The sequence below is a fragment of the Dryobates pubescens genome, chromosome 11, assembly GCF_014839835.1.
Source record: "Dryobates pubescens isolate bDryPub1 chromosome 11, bDryPub1.pri, whole genome shotgun sequence".
NCBI classification, from domain to species: Eukaryota; Metazoa; Chordata; class Aves; order Piciformes; family Picidae; genus Dryobates; species Dryobates pubescens.
Genome location: NC_071622.1, coordinates 29,755,006 through 29,781,653, shown reverse-complemented (window position 1 = coordinate 29,781,653; position 26,648 = coordinate 29,755,006). Strand labels below are relative to the sequence as shown.

The 26,648-nt window shown below is 42.0% G+C and overlaps 1 protein-coding gene across 14 annotated transcripts in view; it reads left to right on the top strand.

Annotated features, from left to right (window-relative positions):
- Positions 1-26,648, top strand: part of NFIA (nuclear factor I A) — a 359,804-nt gene that overhangs the window by 238,423 nt on the left and 94,733 nt on the right. For 12 of the 14 annotated variants that reach the window (XM_054165672.1, XM_054165666.1, XM_054165665.1 and 9 more), the window contains exon 3: positions 8,177-8,242. The exons of the other annotated variants lie outside the window; for them this stretch is intronic. In XM_054165672.1, the coding sequence (XP_054021647.1) occupies positions 8,177-8,242 (66 nt within the window). The remainder of the gene's footprint in view (positions 1-8,176; positions 8,243-26,648) is intronic. 14 annotated transcript variants of the gene reach the window in all.

Sequence of the window (26,648 nt, the reverse complement as noted above, 5' to 3'; positions counted from 1 at the left end):
ATACAGATCCAAATGGAAGCTCTCTAAAAATTGAAATGATTCAATAAATTTAAATCACTCCGAAGAAATGGATGTAAGTACTGTAAATCATTTTGTGAGGGGGATAAGCAAATTTTCAAGAAGTGAATCTGAGGGTAGAGGCTCTAATTAGATTTTTTTATTTTGGGGTTTATGATGATGAAATGTAGGCTAATTTATATTTCCCAGGGATATGAGGGCAGCTCTTGTTGATCCATATGGTTTCTTGTAGCTCTTACATAGGCTGCTTTTTTTTTCAGGTTGGTTTTTTTTTAATTATTATTATTTCCCAAGATTACAGAAACTTAGCAATCCAACTTTGAACATATTTTTTTTCCATTACAAATATCTTTCCCTCCAAATCTGTATAAAAAGACATGAGAAAAATATTGGCCCACAGCTAGAAATGCCAAGTGTATTTTTAAATGCAGCTAAAAAAAAATCCTGCAGAATTAAAACATTGTGCAGCATGGCAGCTAACATTTTGTGGAGCTGGGCTGCTCAATGAATATGAATTTTTATATGCCTAAGTCACTGATTCAAGTACAACCTGTATCTGTAGGTAGCAAAGTGGATTAGTGCCTGATAGCTGTTCGTTAGCTTAGAGCATGTTCCTTGTCCTTTCCTTACAGATGTATTAGAAAGATGCTATCTAGCCTAGGAAGGCTGGTAAAAATATTGATGCGAGACCTATCGGAAAATAATGTCATTTCCATTGGCTTCAGCTCAGCTCCAGGAAAATCCGCGTGCCGCTTCCTCCTTCTGCCGCAGCCAAGCGTGGTTGTGTGCGGCTTTGGGCGCAGCGCGCTTCACTCTAGGATTACAATTCCTCCCAAGTATCCCAGCCAGAAATTAGAAACGAGTGCTACTGCCGTTGCTTGCCTGACCCTTCCATTTCACCGTTTCCCTGACAGCCACAGGAAAAATAGGACAGTGAGGTCCCTCTTGGGCACCTTTGGCACGCATGCTTACTCTGGAGACGTTGCCACCTCTACTGACAAATGGCTCATGAGTGTCCGGCCGCCGTTCCATGTGGGCAGCGGAGTGTCCAGCGGCTTGGGGTGGGACAGAGCCCTTCATAGGCAAGGATACCGCTCTGCCAAGGTAGTTGTTGTGGTCTGGGGAAAAAATGTAATTTTTGAATTTGCTCCATGTCTAGTGGGCTCTTCCCAGGCAGAGGAGCTGAAGAAAGTGAGAGGGGCCCCTCTGCAGGGTCTTCCTTAAGGCCTTACCTTACTTTTAGACAGTTGTCATTATCTTTGTCTAAAGGTCATGGCTAAATTGAATAAAAGGAAAGCTGTGTGTTCCTGTCGATGCACAATGGCAGTATTGACTTTCCTAATCCAGTTTGCTGAGGGGTGAGAGAATTAAATTAGATATCTAAGCACAGAAATTGAGAGCCTTTGAAAACAAAGATAAGGAGACAGCCTGTATTTTCCTTTTCCTGGGAGCTCTGGGCTCAAGATTTTGCAGGTGTGTCATCTGATCCATGGCTTGCATCGATCAAAACTGTGCCAATGCATATTTAATTAGCAAGGGGACCCTGGATGCATTATGGCCATCATCCCTATATTGAATGGACTGTCAGACTTTCTGAATGCTTCCCCACCCCCCCGCTTCGTTGTTTGGGGAGCTTCTGCATTTTGTCTGAGCAGCTAAAAGTTTCTTTGTTTTTAGCTGGTGATGCATACAGCACCACTGAGGAGAATACAAACAAGTAAAGTCCTAAAGTGTTTATTTTGTCTAGGAAAAAGGGCTGAACCAATTTGAATCCTTTGGGTAACGGATTTTTGTATCTCTTGGAATTAAAAAAAACACAGTTGCATGATGTTTACTTTAAGAATATTTTATTATAACAAATAAAATCTGTGCTGTGGGATTTCTTAAGGAAGCCTTTGATGACAATTTGAATTAAGTCAAAATTAACGTTTGCTACTGCAAAGGAATAAATAGAAAATGTTCCAGAAATGAATCAGTAAGCAGGAATCAAAGGCTGTAAACTGTTTTAAAAACAAACATTTAGAAGTGAATCAAATACTTGTTTGTAATATCAAGGAACAAATATGGGAATACACAGATTCCCCACATTCTAGGCTATCACACGATAGCAGTAAATCATTTATGGGCTTGTGAGAACAAAGAAAGTTGATTTAAAATGAAAACATTTTGATACAGCTTTAGGGTCTTGCAGCCTCTCGGTGAAGTTTTACGTTCTGATTTCCTAGGAGGAGGAGAGTAATGGAGAATTTCAGCGACCAACAAAAAAGTTAGCCAGGGAGTTGTGGAGATCTTTGTTTGCATCTACCTTGGTACAAAGCCGTCCCAGCAGACAGAGTGTTGCCTGATAAACAGATGTAATACACAAAGTCTGCTTACAATACCGAGCAACAGACTGTGGGCACATGTTTTGGGCTCATTCAAACTCATCAGCATAGTCTAGCTAGCTGTTTTGTTGCTAGTCTACTTACAGGGTAGCTTAGTAGCGTCTTACTGGTGAAGTAACAAGGAAGGTTTTTTTGCCACAAAAGTTTTGTGGCAAGGGCTCCTGGGAAAATCATTTGCATACATCTTGTTACAAAGGCTGACTACTTCCTGGCTTAGACAAAGTGTTGCCTGATAAACAGACTTAACACACAAATGTCTGTCTGGAATAAACAACAGCAAGCTTTGATTTACATTTCCATTATCAAAGATAATCTCTTTCCCAGTGTACAGGAATTAAGAGTCCTAGCCTTATTAAAAAAAAAAAAAAAAACCAACCAAAAAAAGAACCAGGCTGGCACCACAGGGATTTTACCACTGCAGAACCTCACTGGAGAGCTGCAGGGATGGGATGGACTGTACAGGGGGGTATGAAATAAAACTGGAAATCTGGTAGGGATATGTGCATGTGTGACAGTGAGGTGTATGATAATGAAGCGCTTTGAACTCCCTATAAAAGTTGACTTGAAAGCGATGGATAGAGTTAAACAACAAGCCAGGCCTTCCTTAAAAGAAATTGTAGTAGCCACCAAAATAGCTGTAAATAATAATTGTGGCATATATGGAGCAATCCCTACGTGTTTATGTTACCACGCATAATGAAGGGAAAGCGAGGGTAAAAAAGCCTCAGTCCTGGTGCTGCTTTCTGTTTGTAAATCCCTTAAGCTCACCACGTAAAGCTGTATATAAAGGGGCCATGATTTAGAAATGTTTTCCTTTAATGTATATAAATCTTTGGTAGAATCCATGCCCAAAATTATAGAAGAAAAATTTATTGCATGGACACAACCTGGCTGTATAAATTTTTTATTACAAATAGGACTCCAAAACTTGAATAAAATATGTCAGTTTATTATACAATATCCACCCTCACCCTCCAAACCTGATATGAATGGAAAATTTAACTTGGGTACTTCTCTGGTGCTTCTGCGAGGTGCTGGGCTGGCAGGGGAGGAGATGGAGCCTGCTTTATTTAGCTGCAGAGCAGGCTCAGCATGGGCAGTGGCAGAGCTGCCTTGTTCATTTGGCATTGCTGGTCATTTTTTTCCTCCACGGCGCGGGGATCACCTTTACTGTTGAGAGGATAGATGCATCTGCAGCTCAGCTAGCATGCTGGCTGCTAGTGAGGGCTCAGTTTCTGGTGGGGTCTGTCTCTACCTAAGTAAAAAATAATCTTGACACCCTCTAAATCAGTTGATGCAGACCAGCAGACAATAAGACTGGTCCCTGCAGGTCATTGCCACCCCAGTCTGGATTCAGCACGCCTTGGAAAGCAGGGCGAGTGGAAAAAGTGCTACTGCCCAAGGAAGTGTTTCTCCAAAGCCAGGTAGCCATGAAGTTGTTTAGCACTGGGGAGTGCCATGACACTCAAAGCTGGCTTTTTTGGTGGAGGAGCATAACAACTCTTCACCATCTGTGTCATGGTCTACCAAAAAGAACAACATTGTCAGTCTGTTGACATTGGTCCTGTCCACAGGCCAGACTTTCCTGGGAAGGTTTTATTCTTTCCAAACAATGGAGTGCTCCCTTCCAGTGCCGCGAGCCCTGCTTCCATGCAGCCGTCGTGCAGCCCAGCTGGAGCTGCAGCTGAAAAGAGAAAATTGTATCTTGAAAAGTCCAGAGCTTTCATCCTGGAGCTGAAGGTCCTTGCCTGCATGGCTTGAGAACAGGCAGACCTGAGTCTTGGGTGTAACCACCTTGGTCATGCTGGTGTAGCACATGCTTAAGAAACAGATCCAAAGAGGACAGAGAGCAGAGGCGTAGTAGGAAATGCTACTTCAGGAAAATCAGTCTGTTTTGTTGGAGGTTTTTTCTTTATCCCTTAATCATAGTTGATTCTTGGAAGTAGAGGGTAAAATAGCTTCAACATGCTTTTTATCCCGTTTCCTCATGATTACGGCTGATACCAGATCCCCTTGAGCCTCTCTTCTCCAGTAACCTGGACTCCGGTGTACGTACTCATACAAACTCTGGCTCGTGCAGGGTTAATTCCAACCACTAACTTTTCTTCAACTAAAAAATCCCCCAAATAAACCCCATTGTGCTATTCAAAGTTAAGCTTCCTTAAATATAAAACTGGATTCCTTGGTGATTTTTTTTATTTTATTTTATTTTTTTCCTAAATCAGCATTCCTAATAGTGGTTCCTCACCATAATATTTCCAACTCCATCTGAAATCATTTAAATCCTCCCCTTAATAACATGCACTTTATTGTAATACACAGATTCTTTGGCTTCCTACCAGCCTTAGCTTAAGGCACCAATGAAACTCGTTGCCGCAGGGGGCTGTGGATTCAAGAGGGGCTCGCATCTACTGTATATTTTGTTTTGTATGTTTTCCAATGGCTCTAATTATTGCAGGTGGTAGGATTTAACTGGCAGTGTTGCTGCTAAAGAAAATAGGCATAAAGTGTAGACTGTTTTGTAGAGTGGCTATCAAATATCTAGAAAAGAGAAAATCAAATGAATTGTTGAACTGCTCTATAGTAAGTGATTTTATTGATTTAATGCAAATGCTTATGAAAACGGTCTTCCATTTATATTAATTATGTATGGGCAAAAATTAATTTATTCCTCCGGTCACCTGTTTGGCTAACTGACTCAGCAGGACATTCCCCCTCCCCTCGTAGTCAAGCCCGCAAAACACTAAACATTCAGAAAACTGGAATGTTAAAGTTTCCATGTGCAAACCAGCAAAAAAGCCCCGACAGGAGTTACTGCCAACTGCTGAAAAAGCAGAGAGTGAATGGTGGAGGCTGAGCAAGACTCTCTCATCCTAGGCAAGACTGTAAAACACAGCGGCTCTGATTTTGCCAATCCTTTAACCATGTGGCGGCACATTTATATGTACCGGATCATCTGCAGCATCTGAATAAAAGCAGGGAAGCAAAATTCTGCATATAAACATTTTGGCTAAGTGCCTTAACTCAGTCTTCTTATCTGGGGTTTCCACAAGATGCCACCTTGCATAACAATGCTGAGCATACGCTTGCCCAGTGCATGTTTTCGATAGCCTCCCATGATCTGTACCGCCGTATAGACGGTACAGATTCTACCTCGTCCTGCATTTTATTGCCCCATGCCTGTCCATGAGGAACAGTGCTCAAAGCCTTTGTTGTCGTTTCATAGAAATTGATATTTAATTTCAGCAGAAGGGTGGGTTACAGGAAAACAGAATTAGGAAATAGGTTATCTCAGTAGTCAGAATGATAAAAGAAGTTAAGATTCGGTATGCAAACAAATGTCCTATGGCCAGTAGAGCCCCTCTTGTGCCACTGGCTTTGGTGTTGGGAAAAGCAATATTCAACACAAACAAAAGTACTTTGTTTCTCAAACTCTAGGAGCAGCTCAGGCTCTGTGTGCTGCTCACTGGCTGCAGGGCTGTGCTGGGGAGCCAAGGTGCCAGGCTGGGGGCTGCCAGCGCGGAGCCCAGCTCCTGCCGCTGCCACTGAGCTCTCGTCCCTCTCGCTGCTGCTCTGGATTGTTTTGAATTTTGAAAGGAAAACATGCTTTGAGTCCCATACATCTGCAGGAACTTTTTTAGATAGATACATTTTTATGGAATTCTGACCCTCCTTTAAACATAAAACCCGGGCACTGATTGATCCATGGCTTACTGGTGGAAAAGGAAACCCTAATAAATAAGCAGAAGCTTCCTCCCTGCCCTGTAAGATGAAATCTGCTGAATGTTGACTTTGAATGTTAGCTAAATATTTTATATTCTTAATATTTTACCTTTGTTTCTACCTTTGTGGTATCAGAAATGTGAAACTTCTTGCCAAAATCTAGTGTCCAGAATATAAGAGTGGTGTGCGTATTGCCCAGCGGTCTATCTGCTGTCACTGATTAGAGCGTCCACTAAAGAGAACTGAGAAGATCAATATTTAAAACAAAATTGCAGAACTCAGAATAATTTTTTTTTTTAATTGAGCTTCACTGGAGGAATTATTAAAAAGAATAAATAGAAAAAGAGAGGAAATGGATTCTGGACATGCTGTGAAGCATCACTTTTTAGGAGAATTTCTATGATTTTAAATAGAAATATCAGGACTGGAGCTTTCTTTGTAAAATACTCTAAATGTTCAAAATTTGAAATTTATCAGAATTTGGTTTGTGAGAACTTTTTTTTTTTCACTTGTAGATTTTAATATATATGAGATTGTCCTCTGAGCTTCTGAATGATACCTAATGCATATAGTCAGCAGGTAAAAAAAAAATCTGAATATTTAAAATAGGCATTTCCTTTATAGTGCTCTGAGGTAATTAAAATCTTCATTTGCTTAAAAGCAAGGAACCTTTTTAAAGCAATAAATTAGCATTGCTTGACCCAAGGTCACTAGTAGTACTGCTTCTTCCAGCGCTATTAATACCTCAAAGAAAAAGAAGGGGTGGTGTTATCACTCCGTTGCAATAGAAGTAAGATTTTCAATTTAATCACAGTTAAGTGTCATGACCTTTTGATCTTGCATTGACTTTGTACTGATATGTGGTCAGATTTCAGACAGCTAATTCTAAGCACTGGCAAAGTCAAGGTGAAGTCAGAGAATAGGTTTGCCATGAATGAGGGTGGTTTTGATGCAGTAGCAAGTGGGTTTGTTTCCTAAGTTCTGTTTCACAGCAAAAACTTTTTTGATGGGATCAATGAATTGCAGAACAACTTCTAAGAAACAATAAAAGAATTTCCCCTCCCATTTGTATTAATTGCAAAAAAACCACAGTAATTTGAGGGATTTTTTTCAGGTGTTTGTTTTTTTTTTTCCATGCCAGTTATTCATAGATTCATAGAACAGGTTGGGTTGGAAAGGACCTTTTTTTTCCAATTCATAGTGATAGAAATAGTTAAAAAGGAAGATATTATTTGACTAAAGCTTCTGCTAAGGATGATTGTTGAACCAAAGAACAATCCTCTTCACATAAAGTAGAGTTAATAATGTGTGCAAAATGCAAGCCACTCATATTTACACATATCATTTTACAGGCCATTTTATTATTTTAGGCAAATAAATTGTGTTCCTTGGAGTGTGTTAGCTGGGAGCTTGTAGGACCCACTATTTACACAAGTTCTAAAGCAATTCAGCAGGTATCTGGTCTCATTTGTACCACCTCAAATCAGGGACAACTTTGTACATTGCAGTGATCTCCTCGTACTGTAACCACAACCAAAGTACGACAAAAATCAGCTCTTCTACCAGTTTTGCAGATTTCCTTCCAGAAATGTGTAGACAACACTCACCACGACTCTGTAGCGTTGCTTAGTTACCTTTATATGCCTGCTTGGAAATATGTTTGGAGACTTACTATATGTTGGATTAAGGCTCTGGTTTGTATACAACATAGAGGCTGCATTCTAAAACACATGTAGGAGAGTAGTCGAAATAAACCTTCTTTAAAAAGAAGGATTCTCAAAGCTGAAATTATGCTAACATACACACACACACCAAGCACTCCGTGTAGTGCTGCAAACAAGATTCCTTTTTTTTTCCCTTTTTTCTTTTTTTTTTTTTTTTTTTTTCCCAAGCACAAGTATTACCTAGGCACGGGACTTTTGCTTTATCATGTCCTAGTGCAACACTCCTGTCCTTAGTTTGTACTCTCAGCCTTTTGAGGAAGTCTGGCGCCTCTGATCTATTTTCCACAGCAGACCCTGTAATTTTTGGCTGTATTTTATGTTTTTCAGATTCAAGTCAATCTGAAAGTCCCAGCCAGCCAAGTGAAGCTGATATTAAGGACCAGCCAGAAAATGGTAAGTTCTTACCTGCTGCTCCTGCTTTGGGATATTAAATCAGCCCATATTTATAAAGATTTTTTTTTCCTATGTCTAATATAAAAAGATTACTCAGAATAATTGACATGGGATAGTTACAAATCGCTCATGTAGTCTCCTCATAGTTAAAATTCTACCATTTCACTAATCTAAGGCAGCATTTGTTTCTCCAGTCCTGGAAAGAGACTTTTTTTTTTCCCTTTCCTTTTAAAAATAATTTTAATTAGGGAGATGCCATTAAAAAGCCTCCTGTATGCAACCCTTATTCTTATTCCTCCATAGCAAAGGGCTTTCAGTCCCTGGGCCACGAGTCATGACCCCCTTGGCGTGTGTGCTTCATCACTTTCATTTTTATCTATGTGCTTTTAACTTCCTTTTGTTTATTGATGCTCTCACACAACACACTGAAGTACCTAACAACTTCCATTACGTGGCCAGCCATCACTTTAGAGTGCAGGATCTCAGATAGTCCCACAAAACTAAATGGTTCTTTTGAAATATATTTCTTCAGACCTGTTCTGTACTGCAGAAATCTGCTAAACAAAAGTGAGCAGCAGTGGTCCCAGAGATGGCAGTGTCAGGACAGGACTGCACACCTGAAAATGTACCCACTGCTCAGGCAGGTACCCACTGCAGGGTGTTGTATTGTGTCATCAATGTGCTATAAAGGTTGTAGGTACTATAGGTGAGCAGGTCTGGGAGGTTCTAATGGAGCTTGTTGCTCCTTCTCTGTGTGTTTGCAGTACCGTTGTTTAGGTGGCAGTGTCTTGGGCTTATTTGGAAGCAGTAGCAGGACTGTGACTTTGGGGAACTAGGACAATTTTCAAGTAGAATCAGTAGCTTCTACTGAGCCAATGGCTTGCTTTGTAAAGCACAGATCATTCAAGACTAGCAAATTTTTGTAGGGACTATGTGTGGAATGATATTGTGTGTGTAAGGCTACAGCTTCTCTTCCTTTCAGTGATCCTGCTGTAGCAGAAGGGCTGAACTAGATGACCTTCAGAGGTCCCATCCAATCCTTACCATTCTGTGATTCTATGTATAAGTAATGTGGACCTCAACAATTTTTTGTGGGCCCATCAGCAACTGAGTTTTGTTTTATTACTTGTATTTAAGACTTAGAAACAATGTCTCCCAAAATGAAAGTGAATATTGGTCATATTTTTTCTTGATCTTTTTTTCCCACTTCATAATCAGATTTACATACAAGACCTAAATGTTAATGGGGCATCCACTGTACTGGACTCTACTGTGCACACATGGATAAGAGGATCTGTGTGAAGAGTTTATGTCTCCAAAACCCATCACTATTTGTGGGATAAGCAAATCCACATGGTAGAGAAATAGTATACCTATAGTAACACAATTGTGATTGCCCCTTCACAGAGCAACTCACTGCTTTTGTCTCAAACCCCTACAGCTGTTTGTGTGTTCAGTCTGTGTTTGGGGGACTTCATTAGCAACTAAACAAGCTCCAAGTGGGAGTGAGGTTGAAGGGCTGCATTCACAACCAGACTGTATTTGGATCAGGGTTTCAATGGCAGGTAGAATTAAGGAAAGAAGAAGAGATTTAGGTACATAAACAGATTTAAAATACTAGCATGTATCATAGGACACAGAACATAGGGCTCATGAGGCTGGTAAGAATTTGGCTTTTAGGGTTCATGTGTTTTCCTCCCATTGAAATATGAAAGATTTCATTATTTTGATAGATTTTGTGCTGCTCCTCTCTAAACACACCATCTTAAAACATTTCTGTCAGTTCTGAAAGACAGTGCCTAATTTCCCTTATCAATCCTGTTCACAGAAACTCTAATTTGTAGCCAAAGGATTGTGAGGTTAAGGGAAAAACTGACTAAACTGTGATTTTTGTTCTGCCAATTCTGCTGCCTTTTTTTTTATTTTTTTTTTTTTTAGGGAATATGTTGCCTGTGTTTATTAAATCATATTTTAATTCAGAATATATTAGGTACCAAGCATGTTATTATTTCATCTGTAGATAATACTCTTTCACAGCTATTAAACCACAGTTGTTCTTACCCTGCAGTTTCTTAGTCTTAAGGAAGCCTGGTACTCAACAACTGCCCTGAAAAGCAGCAATGCCAGTGTTTAATAATGTAAAATCTCTAAGAGCCTAGTGAAATGAAATATCTCTGATTTGGAGCCATAGTCTTCCCTGTAAAACAAGCTTTGAGTGAATTCTTGAAACTTTACTGGTGACCTGCAAAAGGCACTTTTTTTATTTTCTCCTTAATAAACAGAAAAATAATTTTTAGATTTTTCTCAGTTTTACTAAAGGGTAATTTTCCCCACCCCAGCAGAACTGATTCTGCACCTTTTGCAGTGCCTGTGTGGGAGATTTTCTCCCATACAAATGCATCTAACACAGACTCTTGGCCCTAAAGGGGTTGCTCCCCCTGGGCAGACGCTGAGCTCATTCTCCGCACACACAGCCCCCAGCTTGCCGTGTACCCAGTGTGTAGATCAACACAGATCTGCAGCTCTTATCTACTGAACGTGAGGATGAAAGCAAAACTGCAGGCTTCAGAAAATGAAAAACTGCACGCACAGAAACGGACACAATAAATCATATTAACTGCGTTGTTCTACACTTGCTGTAGACCCACTTCCACAGGGCCTGATCCAAATCCCTCCGGAGTCAATGGGAGTCTCGTAATTGATTTTACTGAGAGTGGGAATGAGCCCACACAGAGAGGAATTATTGAAGGGGGGAGTGGGGGGAGAAGTCAAAGAAAAATAGTGTTGTGAATAATCTTATTCCCACTGACGCTAACAGGGGAATGACCAGGTTGAGGGCAGCCTTGGAATCATTTGGCATGCCTTTCTGGAAGGCACAAAGAAGTGTATCGATTAAGTACTACCTTTTACATGCATGCATTCCTTCATTTTAAAAAAATAAATCTTTAAAGGCCTTGTGAGGGTTATACAGCCTCTCTACTTGCCTGTTAATATCCTTTCTGTTCCACTCCATAAATTCTAGAGCTATTTATTATACACATATATTTTGCATACCTTGAGTAATGTAAGTTCAAAAGGGTCAACTATACAGCCCTGAAAAAGAAGGCCTCCTACTAGAGATTTTAATTTATCATCCTAAATTGTATGTGTTATTTTGGAAAGCCTGTATGTCTAACCTTCATTAAAGTGAAGTTCATGGGAAAGAAAGTTTTTCTTTTTTAGAGGCACTTTTTTTTTTTTCTAGGGGGTTTTGCAGCTGCATTTTCTGGAGCAAAATCATCACAGACAAGAGATGATGGTGACTCTTCTGTTCTCAGTGGTGGCTTTTAACACCAGCTCTAGCCTTTTCTTCAACCTTCATTAAGCCAGAATAAGTTTTCAGGCAGACATTTACATAATCACCACTGTAAAAAATTACAGAAATTTATTTATTTTCTAGAGAGATAGAAAGATACTCAGTGTGATGGTCATGAAAAGCAAACATGCAGGCGAGATGGGGCTCATGCATGTATGCATGCATGGTCCAAGGTCCAGATGTCTTGTCCTGGAACGAGGGGGTAAAGCTAACGAGTAACTGAATGGTGTGCATGGTGCTGCTGTCCCAGGTCCATTAGCACAGGAAAGAGCTTCTCAGGGAGAGAAAGCAAACCCAAAAGTTGACTGTTGTGAGGGTGAGGGTATTTGCTAGAGGAGTTATGAAAGAGACCAGCAACTTCAGTTGAAAGGCAGGAGCGTGTTAGATGTCCTGATATTTTGCTCAAATGAGTTTTTTTCTGACTAGCTGGGTGGAACACCCATGTGGAAAATTCCCCACGTTTGTAGTTGCCTAATGGTATGTAAAAGCTTCATTTCAGTTGGCACCACAGAGTGATTTTGCAATTCACCCAATCAAAAAAACAAAACAAAACAAAAAAAAAGGTTATTGATTTTAAAAGCTTGTTAAATGCACTGGTTTGGTGGTGTATTTCATAAACAAACTAGTTTGCAGTGAACTGAGGATGACAAAATGGCTAGTCTGATGCAGTGAAGTGACTGCATGCCTGGGGATCAGGAACAACTGAATTCCCAGCTCAGCACTGCCATGGACTCTCTCTAGGGCTTTTATTCTCTCTTTCAGTTATGGAAACAGCTATGGGATAGATTTTCTTTTTGTAAGTAGGATTATTTTCAACTTCTGTAGGAAAACTTTTCAGTCTTTGAGTCTGCAAAGTGGGGATATTTGTGATTCTAGCCTTCCAGAGATTTGTTGACCAATCCTGCCCTGCTCCAGCTGGAGTTTAACAGTGGAGAGAGGCAAAGGAGGGGTGCAGCACAAACTGGTTAATAATTGTGGCACAGCACTGTGTCACTGCTGTCAGTAAATGGATGTCAAACATACACCAGGCAATGTTTGTGTTTGATGTGGTGGTACTGGTGAATTAATAACTGCAGCGTAAAGGTGCACACATAGTGTGCTGTGTAAAGCAGGAGAATGCTGTGTCACTTTCTACAGACAACTGATGTCTCTCGAGCATGTGGCACTGTGATTTGATAACTCCATGTTGGTAGCACGCCGCTTTAATTGTAGATTAGCAAATTCTGGTTAAACAAGTTGGTAAATTCTCTCATTTCAAGTGAGCAAGACAGCATTCATTATTACAGCTGATTCAAATGTGTGCCAAAACACATTGCTCAAAACAATTTCTGTAGAGGGAGAGGCATTTATCTTAAAAAAAAAAAAAAATTAAAAGAAAAGTTTCATGCGCAAACCGAATGCTTTTTAGTTTTAATGTATTCTTGCTGCTTTGAGCTGCAAGTACCTTAACAGCACTGCAGGAAATGAAAGGCATATTGTTCTTTGTAACATAAAAAAAAAAAAAAGGGGAAGAAAAAAGGCAAAACAATGATGTACCGTAACTCACAGAACTCGTTTTTCAACCCTGCAGTAATTACACTGGACTTGTAAATATCGTCTGTGAATTCTTTGCTGAAGTAGGGCTGAACTTGGGTATTAAACCTTTAAAAGGAAAAAAGTTAAAAGGTTTTAAGTATATGCTTACTTTTCCATGCCTAAAACATAAAGGAAGAAATTCTAGTTGTTAAGCTGTAGGGGAAAGAGAAGGCCATAGTGAGAACATATGGGAAGAGAAGTTACCTTCTTCTCCAGGCAAGGCTGGTCATGGCAGCCCTAATACAGCTTTGGAGAGGGATTATGTACAACCTGGTAAAATGCAAAAGCAGCTTGTGGAAAGACCTCTCTGCCTTAACTAACAGGCTGCAGAGTCCAGCCCATTTTTGAATGCTTGCCTTCTGGTCCCAAACCCTGGCCTCTGTGATTCATGTCAGTGAGGTAGTTCCAGCCAGTAGAAAGCAGTGCCTGCATGGCCTGAGGGTTAGGCACTCTTCTTCAATGCAGAATTTACTCTTCAAACCCTCCTTTCAAGCTGAGACTGGCAGAAAACATAACTTTCTTTGAGGGTGCCCCCACCACTGAGCTACACTGTAAGTAGAATGGTAGCTGAGAGACCTCCAATTCCTTCGACAGCCAAGTTTTTAACTTAGCAAAACCAGAATGCCTTCCAAGGGCATCCCTTCTGGTCAGGCCATGCCCAACCTCACACCTCCACTACTTCAGGTGGAGGCCAGCTGCCTGCAGGCTCTCAGCTGCGACTGAACTCGATGCCAACCAGCTTTACACTTACTCACCAAGTATGTGCTGCAAGTGCAGCAGGAGTTGAGGTGTCTGAAGGGTCAGCTGTCCTTGGATAGAGGCCCCTTAATTCCCAGCTGGGGAGTGCAGGGTGTGAGCAGTTCTCTGAACACACAATGCTGAAACTGGTACTGTTTGAAATGAAAGTACATGGTCTCAGATGACTAACATTCCTGAAACACCTCATTCGCAGCAGATAACCAAGGCTTGCAGAGAAAGTTTTCTATCAGTTACAGCTGCAAACAGGGTAATACAGTAATGGCAGCTTTTATTAGCGTACTTGTTCATGGGATCATTTGCATCAGAATCTTACAAATGCAAGAAGACTCTCTTCTCTTGTTTACAGAGTAACACTGAAGAGTTATCACAGCCTGAGGGACTAATCTAAAATTAACTTTCCTCAGAAAAGCTTAAAAAAACCCACCAACAACCTTAGCATTTTCAATAAGGAATCTCATAGCTGGCACTGGAGTCAAAGCTCCTGGTGATGTCAGCTTGTTTGCACCTTTGTAACTTGCCAGGACCAAATTCTGAACGAATTTCCACCCTTATGGATCGTTTCCTGCTGGGTACAGCAATGAGGAACTTTGTCCAGGCTTGAAAGCTCTGTCTGAGCAGGAGAGCCCTGGTGGGACTGGTTTCTTCTGCCTTCCTACAGGCTGGACAGAATCATCTGTCAGCTTTAACAGGACCTATCAATTGACAAAGGTCTGATGAGGTCCAACCTGTGTTTCATCACCCCCTGAGACAGAGTGCATGTAGGCAGTTCTGAGAGCCACCATTTCCCAAAGAAACAAAAGCAGATATGTCTGGGTATAAATATAATTTATGTGTGATTTAGTCTTGCATTTTTAAAATCATATTTCATTACAGATAGATTCCAACAAGAACTAGAAATATGGTGTTTAAAACATAACAGTCTAGAACCAGAACAGCTGTATTTCCCTGCCAGTTTCATAACTATCATGAAAAAGCATCTGAAAAATTAGGAAAGAAAACACCATTTTCCTACCTATATTATCATAGTCTCATTGAGAGACATGCTTAAAGTCATATGATTTTGTGGTCCAAATTGTGAGGCACAGTTACACCATCTCCAGGATTTAGCAGGTCCTCTGCTAGGCTCGGGATTTAGCCAGCTTATCAGTAGCTGGCACTCTCCTGAGGGGACCCTTGCATGGCAACAGCAAAGGATGTTGACTGTCAATCGGGCAAGATATGTGGTCATCACTCAGGGTCAGTTCTGCAGCCTCTGCTGGGGCTGAGTGGAGAGCCTTTCTCATCAGTGACCTGCAATGTTGGAGACTTGAGGACTGACAGAGGACTTCAGTTTTCACTGCTGCTAGCCATTAACCTTCCCGAGCAAAGCACTTTCACAAAAAAGCCCCTCATCCAAGGCGAGTATGACAGGAAATATTCAAAGCACGAAATGAATGCTTATAGCATGACAAAGCAGTGCTTGAAAGACATGAAACGTTCATTACGCTTGGAGTGGCTGAATGCTGCTAAGGAAAGGAGAAATACAAATGTGGCTCGAGTTTGTTTTTATTTCTTCATATGTGTGTACAGGAAAAAGGCAGTGAACCTTTCTGCTGCACAAGGTGCATAAATACAGCTGCCATTATTCTAAGTCCTTTCAAAGTAGATTTTTATTCTGTTGCTCCATTCCATTCCTTCTCACATGTGTTTATCCACAAGATAACAGCAAGGGCTGTCTAGAGGGCAGCTTGGAAATGGGACGGCCAGGAGCCCCCAGATAGGTAGCTCCCATACTTTGGCAAGGCAAGATTCCCTCCCTTGTTCTGCCGAGGCTTTTCCTTGCCCCACAGCACTGCCATGTTACTACCCTCTTCTCATGACAGGCAGCTATGGCAATGGTCTGCTGTCGTGCCATCCTCTTCTACCCATGTCCCACCTTCACATGTTGCTTTGGTGGTACTTTCAGCCAGTCCTCCTAGGGTCCTGGAAACTGTGAGCAATCTCCAACTTTCAGTACAAGCAGAGTTTTTCGGTATGTCTTCTTGAGAGGCTTGCTGTTTAATTAACAGCTGAGAGTTGTGTTGTGTCAGAGTAATTGCTACCACAGGCTGAAGGATGCTTTTGAATACCGCGCTTGCCCACCAAGAAGCTGAGCATGTAGGGATAAAAGTTTATTTGTGGTGTGGGGATCTCTTTCATTTTCTGTCCAGTAGAGAGGGCAGTTTATTAGTGGGAAGAGAATCTAGTGCCAAGGCCTAACTTGCAAAATAAGACCTCAAACCTATCTATTTGTCTTTCTATGTAAGAATTTCCTAATGTCTGTAATGTAAGACAAAGGGAAAATCTTACTTGCAGGAAAATTGCCTTCCACAATAACCAAGAAAAAAAAAACACCAACACAAAACGCCCACACCAGAGCAGCATGATCCAAAATGTGAACTTTTTACGCCTCCCCAACCTTCTAGGTTAGGCTTCCAACCAAGTGATCTTTTATTATCAACATGATATACCCTTGACATAATTTGGCGCAGTAAAGCTTCTTCTGCTGAACTCGTGACTTCATTTACTAGATCTGATGAAAGTTCTGTGAACCACGGTAAAATGTGATAATTAGTAGTTTAATTCTTTTAGGGTGTGCGTATTAATTGAAAAGGCTTGAACTATAAATACAGGGCCTGGGGATAAAAGCACACTCTGAAATCAGTCGCTTATCCCAAGTATTCATTACTTCACATCTATTTAGGTAGTGTCTCTCTGCAGCAGTGCCAGTCGGCTGTTGAAGTGAGTGGGAGCTCTCCACTCAGAGAGCACAAGAGCAAAATCCAGCCTGGCTCGCCGCTGCTCTCATGCAATTGGAAGCACTCCCTGGCCAAAATTTTATTCACTGTGGTCAAACCACTGGAAGTTAAAAGCGTGCGCTGGGAGCTGTGCTCTGCAGATGAGCTGGTGAAGCACTGGGTCTCTCACTGTGCAAGCTGCAGGAGGCAAAAGGGACTAAAAGAGTGTTTGCCAGCTGCCTCAGCACCCTTCTCTCCCACTGGAGGTGAAGGTGGTGGTGAAGGATGGCAAACTGCCCAGCACCTGAGCAGGAACATCTCTCTGATGCTCACCAAACCAAGCTCACTCAGAGCATCAGAAATCCCCCATAATTTGTGTCCCAGCCAGCCTAGACCTTCATAACAAACCCTATTTTTCCTCCTGCTTACACACTTGTCCTTCACCACATTTTGGACCACCAGCGCCTAAACCTCTGCTGCTTCAGCCAGAGCTTGGTTCATTTGGGCGTGAATGTCAGTGTAGAGCAGGGCCAGCTGTGATAAGGGATCGTGCTTGCTCACTCGCACTCATGTTCTTTTGTTCTGACTTCCTGAGCTAGGCAGGAGGTATTCTGTTGACTCTAGGCCTTTCCAAATATATAGATACACTATGGAAATGTAAGTCATTAATTCACACCTTCCTCTGGTTTCTGTGTGTGGTATAGTGCCTAGATGAATCATACCTGGCTTTACAGGTACAGAGTGATTTTCATTCAAATGGATTCCAGCCTTAACACTTACATTTGGTTTGCACACTCAGAAAAAAATCTATGAGTCTGTGTGTACTGCAGATCCATGGGTTAATCAGGTGCTTTCCAAGTAGCCTTGATGTTGTAAAGCTGAAGATGTGTACGCAAGGAAAGCGATGAAGAGACATGAAGAGCAATGCACAGCTCCTGGAAGTTGTGTGCTGGACTGTTGCTGTTGTCAAGGCAGGGCACTTTTGTGGGACTAGCCTCCCAGAAAAAGCCTCATTGGTTCTACAGTGAATCAGATACTATTTTTTAATTGAAGATGTTGTTTTTTAGTTGACAAAGGTGCTAGATAGGAAATGGAAAGAAAGTTTGCAGTGACTCTCACAAAGCTGTGAGAGGAAAATCCCCTCTGAAGCCTGGCTGTAGTGTGACTGAAATGGAAAAATACCAGATCCATTTCTTGGAAGGTGAGAAGGAGACTTTTATTTGCAATAGTTCACAAATATTTTCCCAGGATTGGCCTAGTGAGTGTGGCAAAAGGGGACAGGAGGAAGGTGAGGTGAGCACGCCACACTTGTCAACATGCTCCTTTAGTTCTGCTATTGTTATCGTGCACACAAAGGGCACCACAAGCTGTTTACGGCACTTCCTGGTATTAATTTCTGCTGCTTTTCCTCCAGTCAGTGCCATATCTTCACTTAGACAACTTTTTTTGTCTGGGTTTGGTTAGTGTCCAGAGAGTTTTTGGTGATGGGATGGTAGAGAGGTGCCAGTTGATTAAATGTGCTGCTTACTACATGCATTTCATGTCTGCTGTCTTAACATTTTTTTGTTAACTACTGTTGCAACTGAAGAAAATGCTGAAGTTTGACAGTTGGGAGTTACTGCCGAGTATGTGCTGTAAACCATATCATCTCTCTGCCTTCTCCCTTTCTCCCGCCTCCTGCTGAAACCAAATGATTTATAAAATGTCTTCACATTCTTGAGTGAGTTCACACTGTCACCTCCAGGCACTGCACTGAGGAGTCTTAGGAGTGGATGGGAAACACAGATCTGATAGCTGGTATTTTTCTCTGACAAAGAAAAAAAAAGAAAAGAAAAAAGAAGGCTGATTAAATTTAAAGGAGAAAAGTTTCCTGCTGTGCTCCAGAGTAAATCTGTAGTCAGTGAAGCACTTTCTAGTAAACAAGAGATGTACATGGTTATAGTGAGGTTTTATTATTACACACTGCCATTGTTTTCCATTTTCATAAGATTCAATTAATGCAATCACTTTAGAGTGTCTCTAATCATTGCCTCCCACCCTCCCTCACTTGTACTTGAAGCAAGGGGATCTGATGCAAACCACACTCTGACATGAGCAGCCGGCACCGTGCTCCTGCCGCTGGCAAAAAGAAGCACAAGAAAATGACAGGGTTGCTACCAGGGATACAAATATTTCACTTTATTCTCTCATGATCAGCACCCCAACCCCTGGGTTCACTGCCATGTGACCCCCCAGTCCACTGCAGCACGGGGTGACAGAGGGAGAAGCTGTGCTTGGGTGGTGCACTGTCTTAAAAGCTGAGCCAGTGTTCAGAGTACATGTCAGCATTTTCCTACTCTGCTTTAACCAGGCACAAGGATGACAACAACATCTTTCAGACCATGGTGGGCCAAAACCACCTTCTCCCAGGACCACAAGAAGGAACACATCTTAGGTAGCTTGTAAAATTCACTCACAGAAACTCTAGACCTCTGTCCCTGTTATTTTTCTAATTCTGCTCCTTACTCTTAATATCATATCTGTAACAGAAGGCTCTTTGACAGATGCATCCCCGTCTGAAAACCTGCTGGTGTTTGGGGTTGTCCCTGCCTGACCAGCTTTGCAGTGCAGACCACCTGCAATTTTCCCACATGTTATACCTCAAGGTCCTTAAAAAATCAGGGAATTCACTTTCAGGAAATTTCCAATAGCAGAATGCGGAGAGCTGGCCGTGTCCCCCATGCCTTGCAGAGGGGAGCCAATTTTAGCGTACAGCAGAGCATGCCATGGCTGGAGCTGCAGCAGGAGAGGAAGAGGTGAGAACAGGAGAGGATGGACAGAAGCCTGACAGGCTGTGGTGGCTGTGGTTTTGATGCAAGAGGGGAACCCCACAGGTTTTTGTGAGGGGAAGCTTCGCCATGGTATGGTAGTGGCCCACAGCTCAATTTAAAGCAGTAATATAAGGGGCTGCAAAGGGTATGAGTACTCAAGCAAACGGCTGAGGAATGAGGCAGCCCAGTATTAGTGAGCCCAGATTTCTGCTTGCAATGGCTGTGAAGGATGCATTTGCAGTAGGTCTGGGAGCCATCCACTATTAGAAGGAGAGAGAAGTAAAAGATCATCCCGTGTACAATACAAATGTAAGTTGTTATTACTCCTATTGCTATGTCAGCCGTAAACTGTTCCCACGAGAACAGAGATGCAACATCATTGAAAAAGAATGTCTTACTGTGAAATGGGCAGCAGAGACACTGTGGCATTATTTGCCAGGCACTGAATTTACCTTGGTGACAGATCATTATTCCCTCCTGCAAATGAACCAGACGAAGGCCAAAAGCACAAGGATAACTCAGCAATACTTGTAATTTACAGTCTTCTCAGTTTCAGAAAAACCCAAACAAACAAAAGGTAGACAGATATAAATGTAAGGCTAGAAGAGCATGGCATGTCAAGACAGATTGCATGTGGCAAGATACAGGGAGGAAAGTAAATTTCCTTTCAGGTTTATGCTAACATGGGTAGTATATGGACTAAGGCTTGGATTTCATCCCACATAACATTAGGCATTAAAATGAGGCACCAGCCATGATCCTAAAATCTCACTCTCTCCCTCTGTAATTGATGAAGATACTGGGTCTTCTGGGAATTCATATCTCTCTCTCTGTTGAACCCCAGGGAGGTTTAAAACAGAGATGTTTTAGGTTAATGATGTAATTGCTCTGGACCTGAGATTTTGCTGCTAGAGGAAGTCACCCAGCCCTCTCCTGCTCATCCTGAAAAGCCAGAGGAGACAAAGAAAGACTTTACTGCAAGAGCAAAGGTGGATCTAGCAGGGCATGTTGACTTTGTTGAATGATTTTTTTGGGGTGGAAGAGTGAACAGTGTTGACACTGCCCACGTGTATTTTCTTCCCATTCTGTTTATCTTTTGCCTTCTACAAAATGGGAGTTTCTTAGATAAATTATCATTTTAGGAAAGTGTTTATGTGCTCTGTGGAAGAATGTGTCTAGGGATGGGCATACTGGCAGCAAGAACTTCCTCTTCAACTCTTCCACTGAAGTTATGTTCTAAACTGCCCAAACTGAGCCATTATTCAAAAGTAAAAATGTTCTGTTCCATTTCTTGTTTTCATTCTTTTATGTGTCTGGGGACTATACTGCTGTGAAAAAGAGCCCATTCTCACAGGATGTCTTGCCTAATTTTGCAGACAAGAGAGGTTCAGCTATTCCAATCATGATGAGATAAGAATCTGAAATGTTGGGATCACATCCATCCTGAGTTGAACTCACAAAAATCCATCCATCATTATTTTTTCCTTTATTTCTGTATTTCAGTAATGCAAGCAAAGGAGGAATGGAGAAGAAATGGATGTTTATGCATTACAAATCGTAATGGATGTGTTTCCTTTTTTTAACCTGACTTGCTTTACTTTAAAGGTCTCTGCGAGTGGAATTCCTTTCCCATTTTCATTCTTTCTGCCTGCTCAACTGCCACCAAATGGCAAAGGGTCTGCCTTTCATGTAGAGTCAGTCACAGTACAAAGTCTCATGCTTCACATGCAGAGTACTGTTAGAGGAAACCTGATGGCTGTCACTGGGGAGACAAACTCAGCTTCTGAGAGTGGTCCATATTTGAAGTCCTAGCCCCTGTAGAACCTTCAAATTGTCCCAAATACACGCAGATGGGACTTTCGACATCAAGTACTCCACCTCACAGCCACATTTCTGCATCCCTATGTATCACACTGTGCCACACAAGACTGGCTGCTGCAGGGGGGAGTAAGAGGTTCTAGAGAAGCAGAAGTTTTCCCATGGGAAGAGGGCTGTGTGAGCTCATCTGACAAAGCCAGCCTCTAGCAACAGTTTCATCTCAGGTCCTCACCTCTGTACCAAAAGAATGCTTAAGTTGCTGGAGGCAGCCTCCTCTGGCAAGGCTTTCCATTGCTCTCGTCTCAGTCTTTTGAGGTACCTGCCCTGGAACATGAAATTATATAAGGACTAAGAAAGTCCCTCTCTGCCCCTTCTGTTTACTTTGTTCATCTTGAATCCCTCACAATACACTCACAATTAGTGAACTCAGAGGCCCTCTTTGGGTCTGAGGAGATTACACAGAGAAAATAAATGCAGTCTGTGTTCTGGCCTGACCTTGGCCTGAACCTGAGAAAGTGCATGCCCCTATCACACCAACATGTGTCTGTAGAAGTACAGTAAACACAAATGGGGGTCACTGGCCCTCTCTGTTGTTCAGTCCCAGGCCAGGAGTCTAGAGTTTTGGGCTGTCCGCCCGAGTGCTTGTTAATAAATGTCCGTTCTTAGTCTGTAAAGGAATGTAGACAGGGCATCCTGCCCTACAAAACACAACCTTAGAATAAAACAGTCTCAGTCATCATGCAGAGATCTGCTGTTGCTCTCCACATCCAGCAATCTCTTCCCACTGGACCTCTGCTGCTAGTTTGGGACTTGGCTGGGGGAGTTGTCCACAACTACACTGTGGGTTCTCCACCACTGTCTGTTGCCTGCCCACCCCCAAGTGCATCAGTCCTTGGGAAGTCAGTCATTAAGTCTATGGGGCTTCCTCCTCAATTCTTGGAGGAGGCAGAGACCTGACAGAGGCTGGGCCATGAGCCAGGAGAGCCTGGATCACACTGGGGGGAGGTTGTGTTGGTTTTAGGGGATTGCAGTACATTTCAGTACATTCACACTCCCAGTGGAATCAGTCAGAGGCAGATGAGGGGCTGAGATGCTCCTTGTGGAAACTGATCATTGCCTTTGCTAGTCATTCTTTTGTTCTTCTCTGGAGGTGTCCTGTATAACTCAGGTGAAGTTGCTGCAGACTTTGGTTGCCACCCAGTGATTCTATGCATGGTGGAGGCTCTTTTATTATCTGCTAGCAGGCAATGTGGATAACTCCTTCAGTTCCCAGACCTCAGTATGTAGTGCCTCTGTGGAAAGGATGATGCTGCTCTGGGTGTCACTGCGTTCTGCACAAGCCCAGACTTGTTGAGTACATGATGTTTGCCTACAGTGGCCTAATCTACATCCATGAGCATTAAGTTTTGTGCTCAAGCTCTTGTGAAAGATTGACACATCCCCAGACAAGTATTACAGTGCTTCCAGACCCATCCCTTTCTGTCTTGTCTGCCACCAGTATATCAATGTAGCAGAGACTTATCTTGGTAACCTGCTGCCCAAGGTGAGGCAGCCCAAGGATAACTAACATGTAAACCTAGTAGAAGGCAGCCTTCTTGGAACAAAAAATTATTTAAACTAAGAAATTATTTTTCTCCACAAAGAATGGGGGAGTAACAGCCTTCCAGAGAGAAAACTCCAAGCAATGCAATGGAGAGAGTAATAGGTAAACAGAGCAACACGGTTTCCATGGGGTCTATTGTGAATTGAAGTTTGCTCACGTGTGATGTCGGCAGAGCCAGTGGATGAAGCAACTCTGAAGGGAGAGGAAAGTGTGGAGAAAGGTGGAGCTGGCTGATCCTTGTGACTTAGCTTCTGTGCCCAACATCCTTATTTTTGTGTCACATTTGTACTATCTAATCTCCAACAGATATTTCTACAGCCTCCATTATCGTGGTGTCCAGGCACAGTCTTTTAAAAGTGCCTTGGTGTAAAGAGAGAGGAGTGGCAGGAAGGGACGATGAGAGGAAACAGCTGATGAAGTTGCCAGGGTTTGTGTCCATATCACCCAGCAAAGCAGGGTGGGAAAGCTGCCTGCCCTCCCTTGACCCTGGCCCCACCAGCTCCTCCTGGACACTGGGTTTCTCTAGAGAATTCTGCCACATACTCAGAATATGTGGATTATTCCTGTAACTAGAAACCAATGTGTACATTTTAATAAATAAACCAAACCCAACACCAACTTTCATAGCCCCCTAATTCTGCATCCACGGGGTTTCAGGTTCCCTCAGTTCGGCTCTGAGCGTGTCTGAAGGGTAACTTTGGAGGGTGCACTTAGTTACCACCAGCTGAGGGAGGGTTTTATAGGTCCTAAAATAATTATTGTCTAGTTGTATAATTTCTTGGTGATATACTAATTAAAAGTAGATATTCACAGACAACACTTACTTAAACTTCAGACTTATTTTCAAGAACCTGTGTACTTCTAATGACTGTATATCACAGCTCAGTTGAGGAGCATGGTTTTCATGCAGACTGCATTCTCAAGCTCTGTTATTAACATAAATGAGCCCACAGCTTTATGTTCAGGACTGATTTTTTTTCAGGGCATTTGAATCATCCTGGTATTTCATTTCACCAGCTAAAAAGTGTTTTTAAAATACTACATTTTTTATTTTATTTTATTTTATTTTATTTTTTTGACTTGCTGGATTGTGGCAATTAGAAATCACTCCATCTTTGCTAGGAACAGAGAGTCCAGTAGAGCTGAGTGTTTAATGTGATGAACAGTGTTAGGCGCATAAAGAAAAGTCAGATGTGTGTCGACAACTTATCAAAGCTGTTCTGCTGCTCAGAATGACTGTTTGTGATACTTGTTTCATGATAAACTTCCTCAGAACATGATGTTACTGGTGAGAAAAAAAAATCCACTCTGAGAAATGCGCAGGTGACACAGTTGAGTCAGCAGCTTGCAACAGTGACACAGGCTTACGTTTATAAAAATCCCCACTGAACTTTTTGTCTTCTGCCTGCATAAGTCACAGCCTTAAAATCTGTCGCCACAAAAAGTGTCCTGTTTCTTCTCTTCACTTGGTAGCTTTTTAAACTAACAAAATTCTTTCCACCACCGTGATGAAGAGGTAGATTCCTGGGCTTAAAAGTCTTTCATAGCCACAAAAGTTTACTCTTTTGTGTGTCAGTCACCTTTTAAGTGTCATTGTCTCCACTGACCACTGATACCTCCAGGGAAATGATAAAACCAGAAAAAATAACTGCGGAAAGCAGAAAATCCAAAGGGTTTAATTACTGAAGTGCGTAAGCATCCCGGCATTCATAGGTGGAAAGTACCTCATGCTGTGTTTGAAATATCAACTGGATTTAAAAGAAGGCTTTGTGCTTCACCATGGACCTTTCTTAGCCTCCTGCAGATGGTCCCTTATTGCTGAAAAGAGACATGACTTATGAGATGGGGAGACCTCCATGCCGCTTTTTCCTGCTTCTCTAATCCCGCTTTACACCCATAGAAGACTTCAGTCCTTAAGCCCTCACCCTAGTTCTCCTAAATATTAAAATTATTTTCCTGAGTGTCATACCGTATTAAAGCAGAATGAAAATGGGTTTAACAATTGCTGGCATGGGGCTTCTGTACAGCATGTGTGTCACAAATCATGTCACTTTTCAGCAATAGGGCTGCTGCCAGCGGGAGGCTCAGAAATGCTCATGTTAATCAAAAATTTTAATTTCAAATCAAATTGACAGTTTACACATGGTGAGAAATGCTTCTCACCATGTGATATTTCAGTATGCTACACTGGGCAAAATGGGTGCACTTTCCTGTTAAGAATTTTGACTGCAGTATCTGCAAATTTATGGGTTTCAGTGTATTGGGTATGGTGAGTAGTTGATCTAAGGGAGCCCCTTGGAGAACAGGAGACAGAAGGGTTTTCATGCAGCCTGGCACTGGAGAGCTGCTGTTGGCACATGCTGCTGGAGAAATGACAGGTATTCAATAAACATCACTATGGTTAAGAGGAAGATTTAAAGGAGGGAGGGGCTGCAGTGCTATAAACAGGATTTGAAACAAATGTGCTTATTTCAGTCCGTGATTAGTCTGAATACCTAAGTGCTCCAGACCAGTTTGTAAATATCCTTACATTTATTTCCACACTGATGTTCTTCGCACCGCATTGACAATAGTGTTTAGGGCATTAACACCATAGCTAAATTCTAATCTGAAGTAGTGTAAATGCAAGTAGACTCTGTGTGTAACAAGGCATGCTCCATTGGTGTGAAGACCAGAACGTGACTACAATGTTACACTTAGAGCATCCAACCCCATCATCAGCTCCTACAAGCCCTTAGTTCTGCCAGCGGCTTCTTCCTAGAAGCCAGTGAACAAAATTCAGGGGGCAAGATTCCAGTTGATACTTGATGAGAAGGAGTAAGAGGAGCAAGGACAGTTGAAGCATGTACAGTCAGCCTCCGACAAATTAGTAGGAAGTGATGTTTTCAGGCTACATCAGAAACATGATGCTGACACCAAAAAATGACCAGCTGAAAAGAAATTATCCTTACATTATTCTCTTTAGGAGGCTTTACAGCTTTCCAAGGGGTCCTGAGGTTAATGCCATGCATAGCTGGTCACTTTGGCGGGGTTTATTTTAAGAAGGCCTTCCAGGGGGAAAGGAAAAAGGACAGCAGTAGCCACCTTCTCCCATCTCCCCTTCATGTGCATGTATTTATCATTTGCCTGCAAGGGTGGGAGGATGGGTGCCCATTGTTGGCAGCATGAGGAGCACCCTGCGGTAGCACAGGCTGTCAGCATCCCCAGGAGGCTCAGAGACCCTGGGTGGTTCCTCTGAGCTCACTGGGACATTGAGTCAAGCTTCCAACTGCAAAGCCGAACTGGCAATATCACCACAGACCTTGGAGATCTCAGCTGTCATTGCTCTTGTAATCAAGGTTGATATGAAAATATGAAGATAAATAACTCCTTCATATTATTATTTTCAGGGAGGCAGACTTTTCTCTTTATTACTATTTTTATTGTTGGATGCCATAAATATTCTGGAATTATTATCCCAGGGTAGATTTCATCTCATTTGCTTTGCAAGGCTTTAGAGGAGGCACATTATTTTATAAGCTGCCAAATGTGTATGACCACTTGTAATGATTTTTTTCTTCCTCTTTTCTTTAATATTTGCTTTTTGGATTGAGGACCTGAAACAGAAATATGCTAATTTAAGACATCTGTTGTTTTTTTCAAGCTATAGGCCCCTATTGATATTAATGCAGTTTATTTATGAATTTTGGTAAGTGGTAGAGAGGGAGAGTCTAAATTTTAATCATTATAT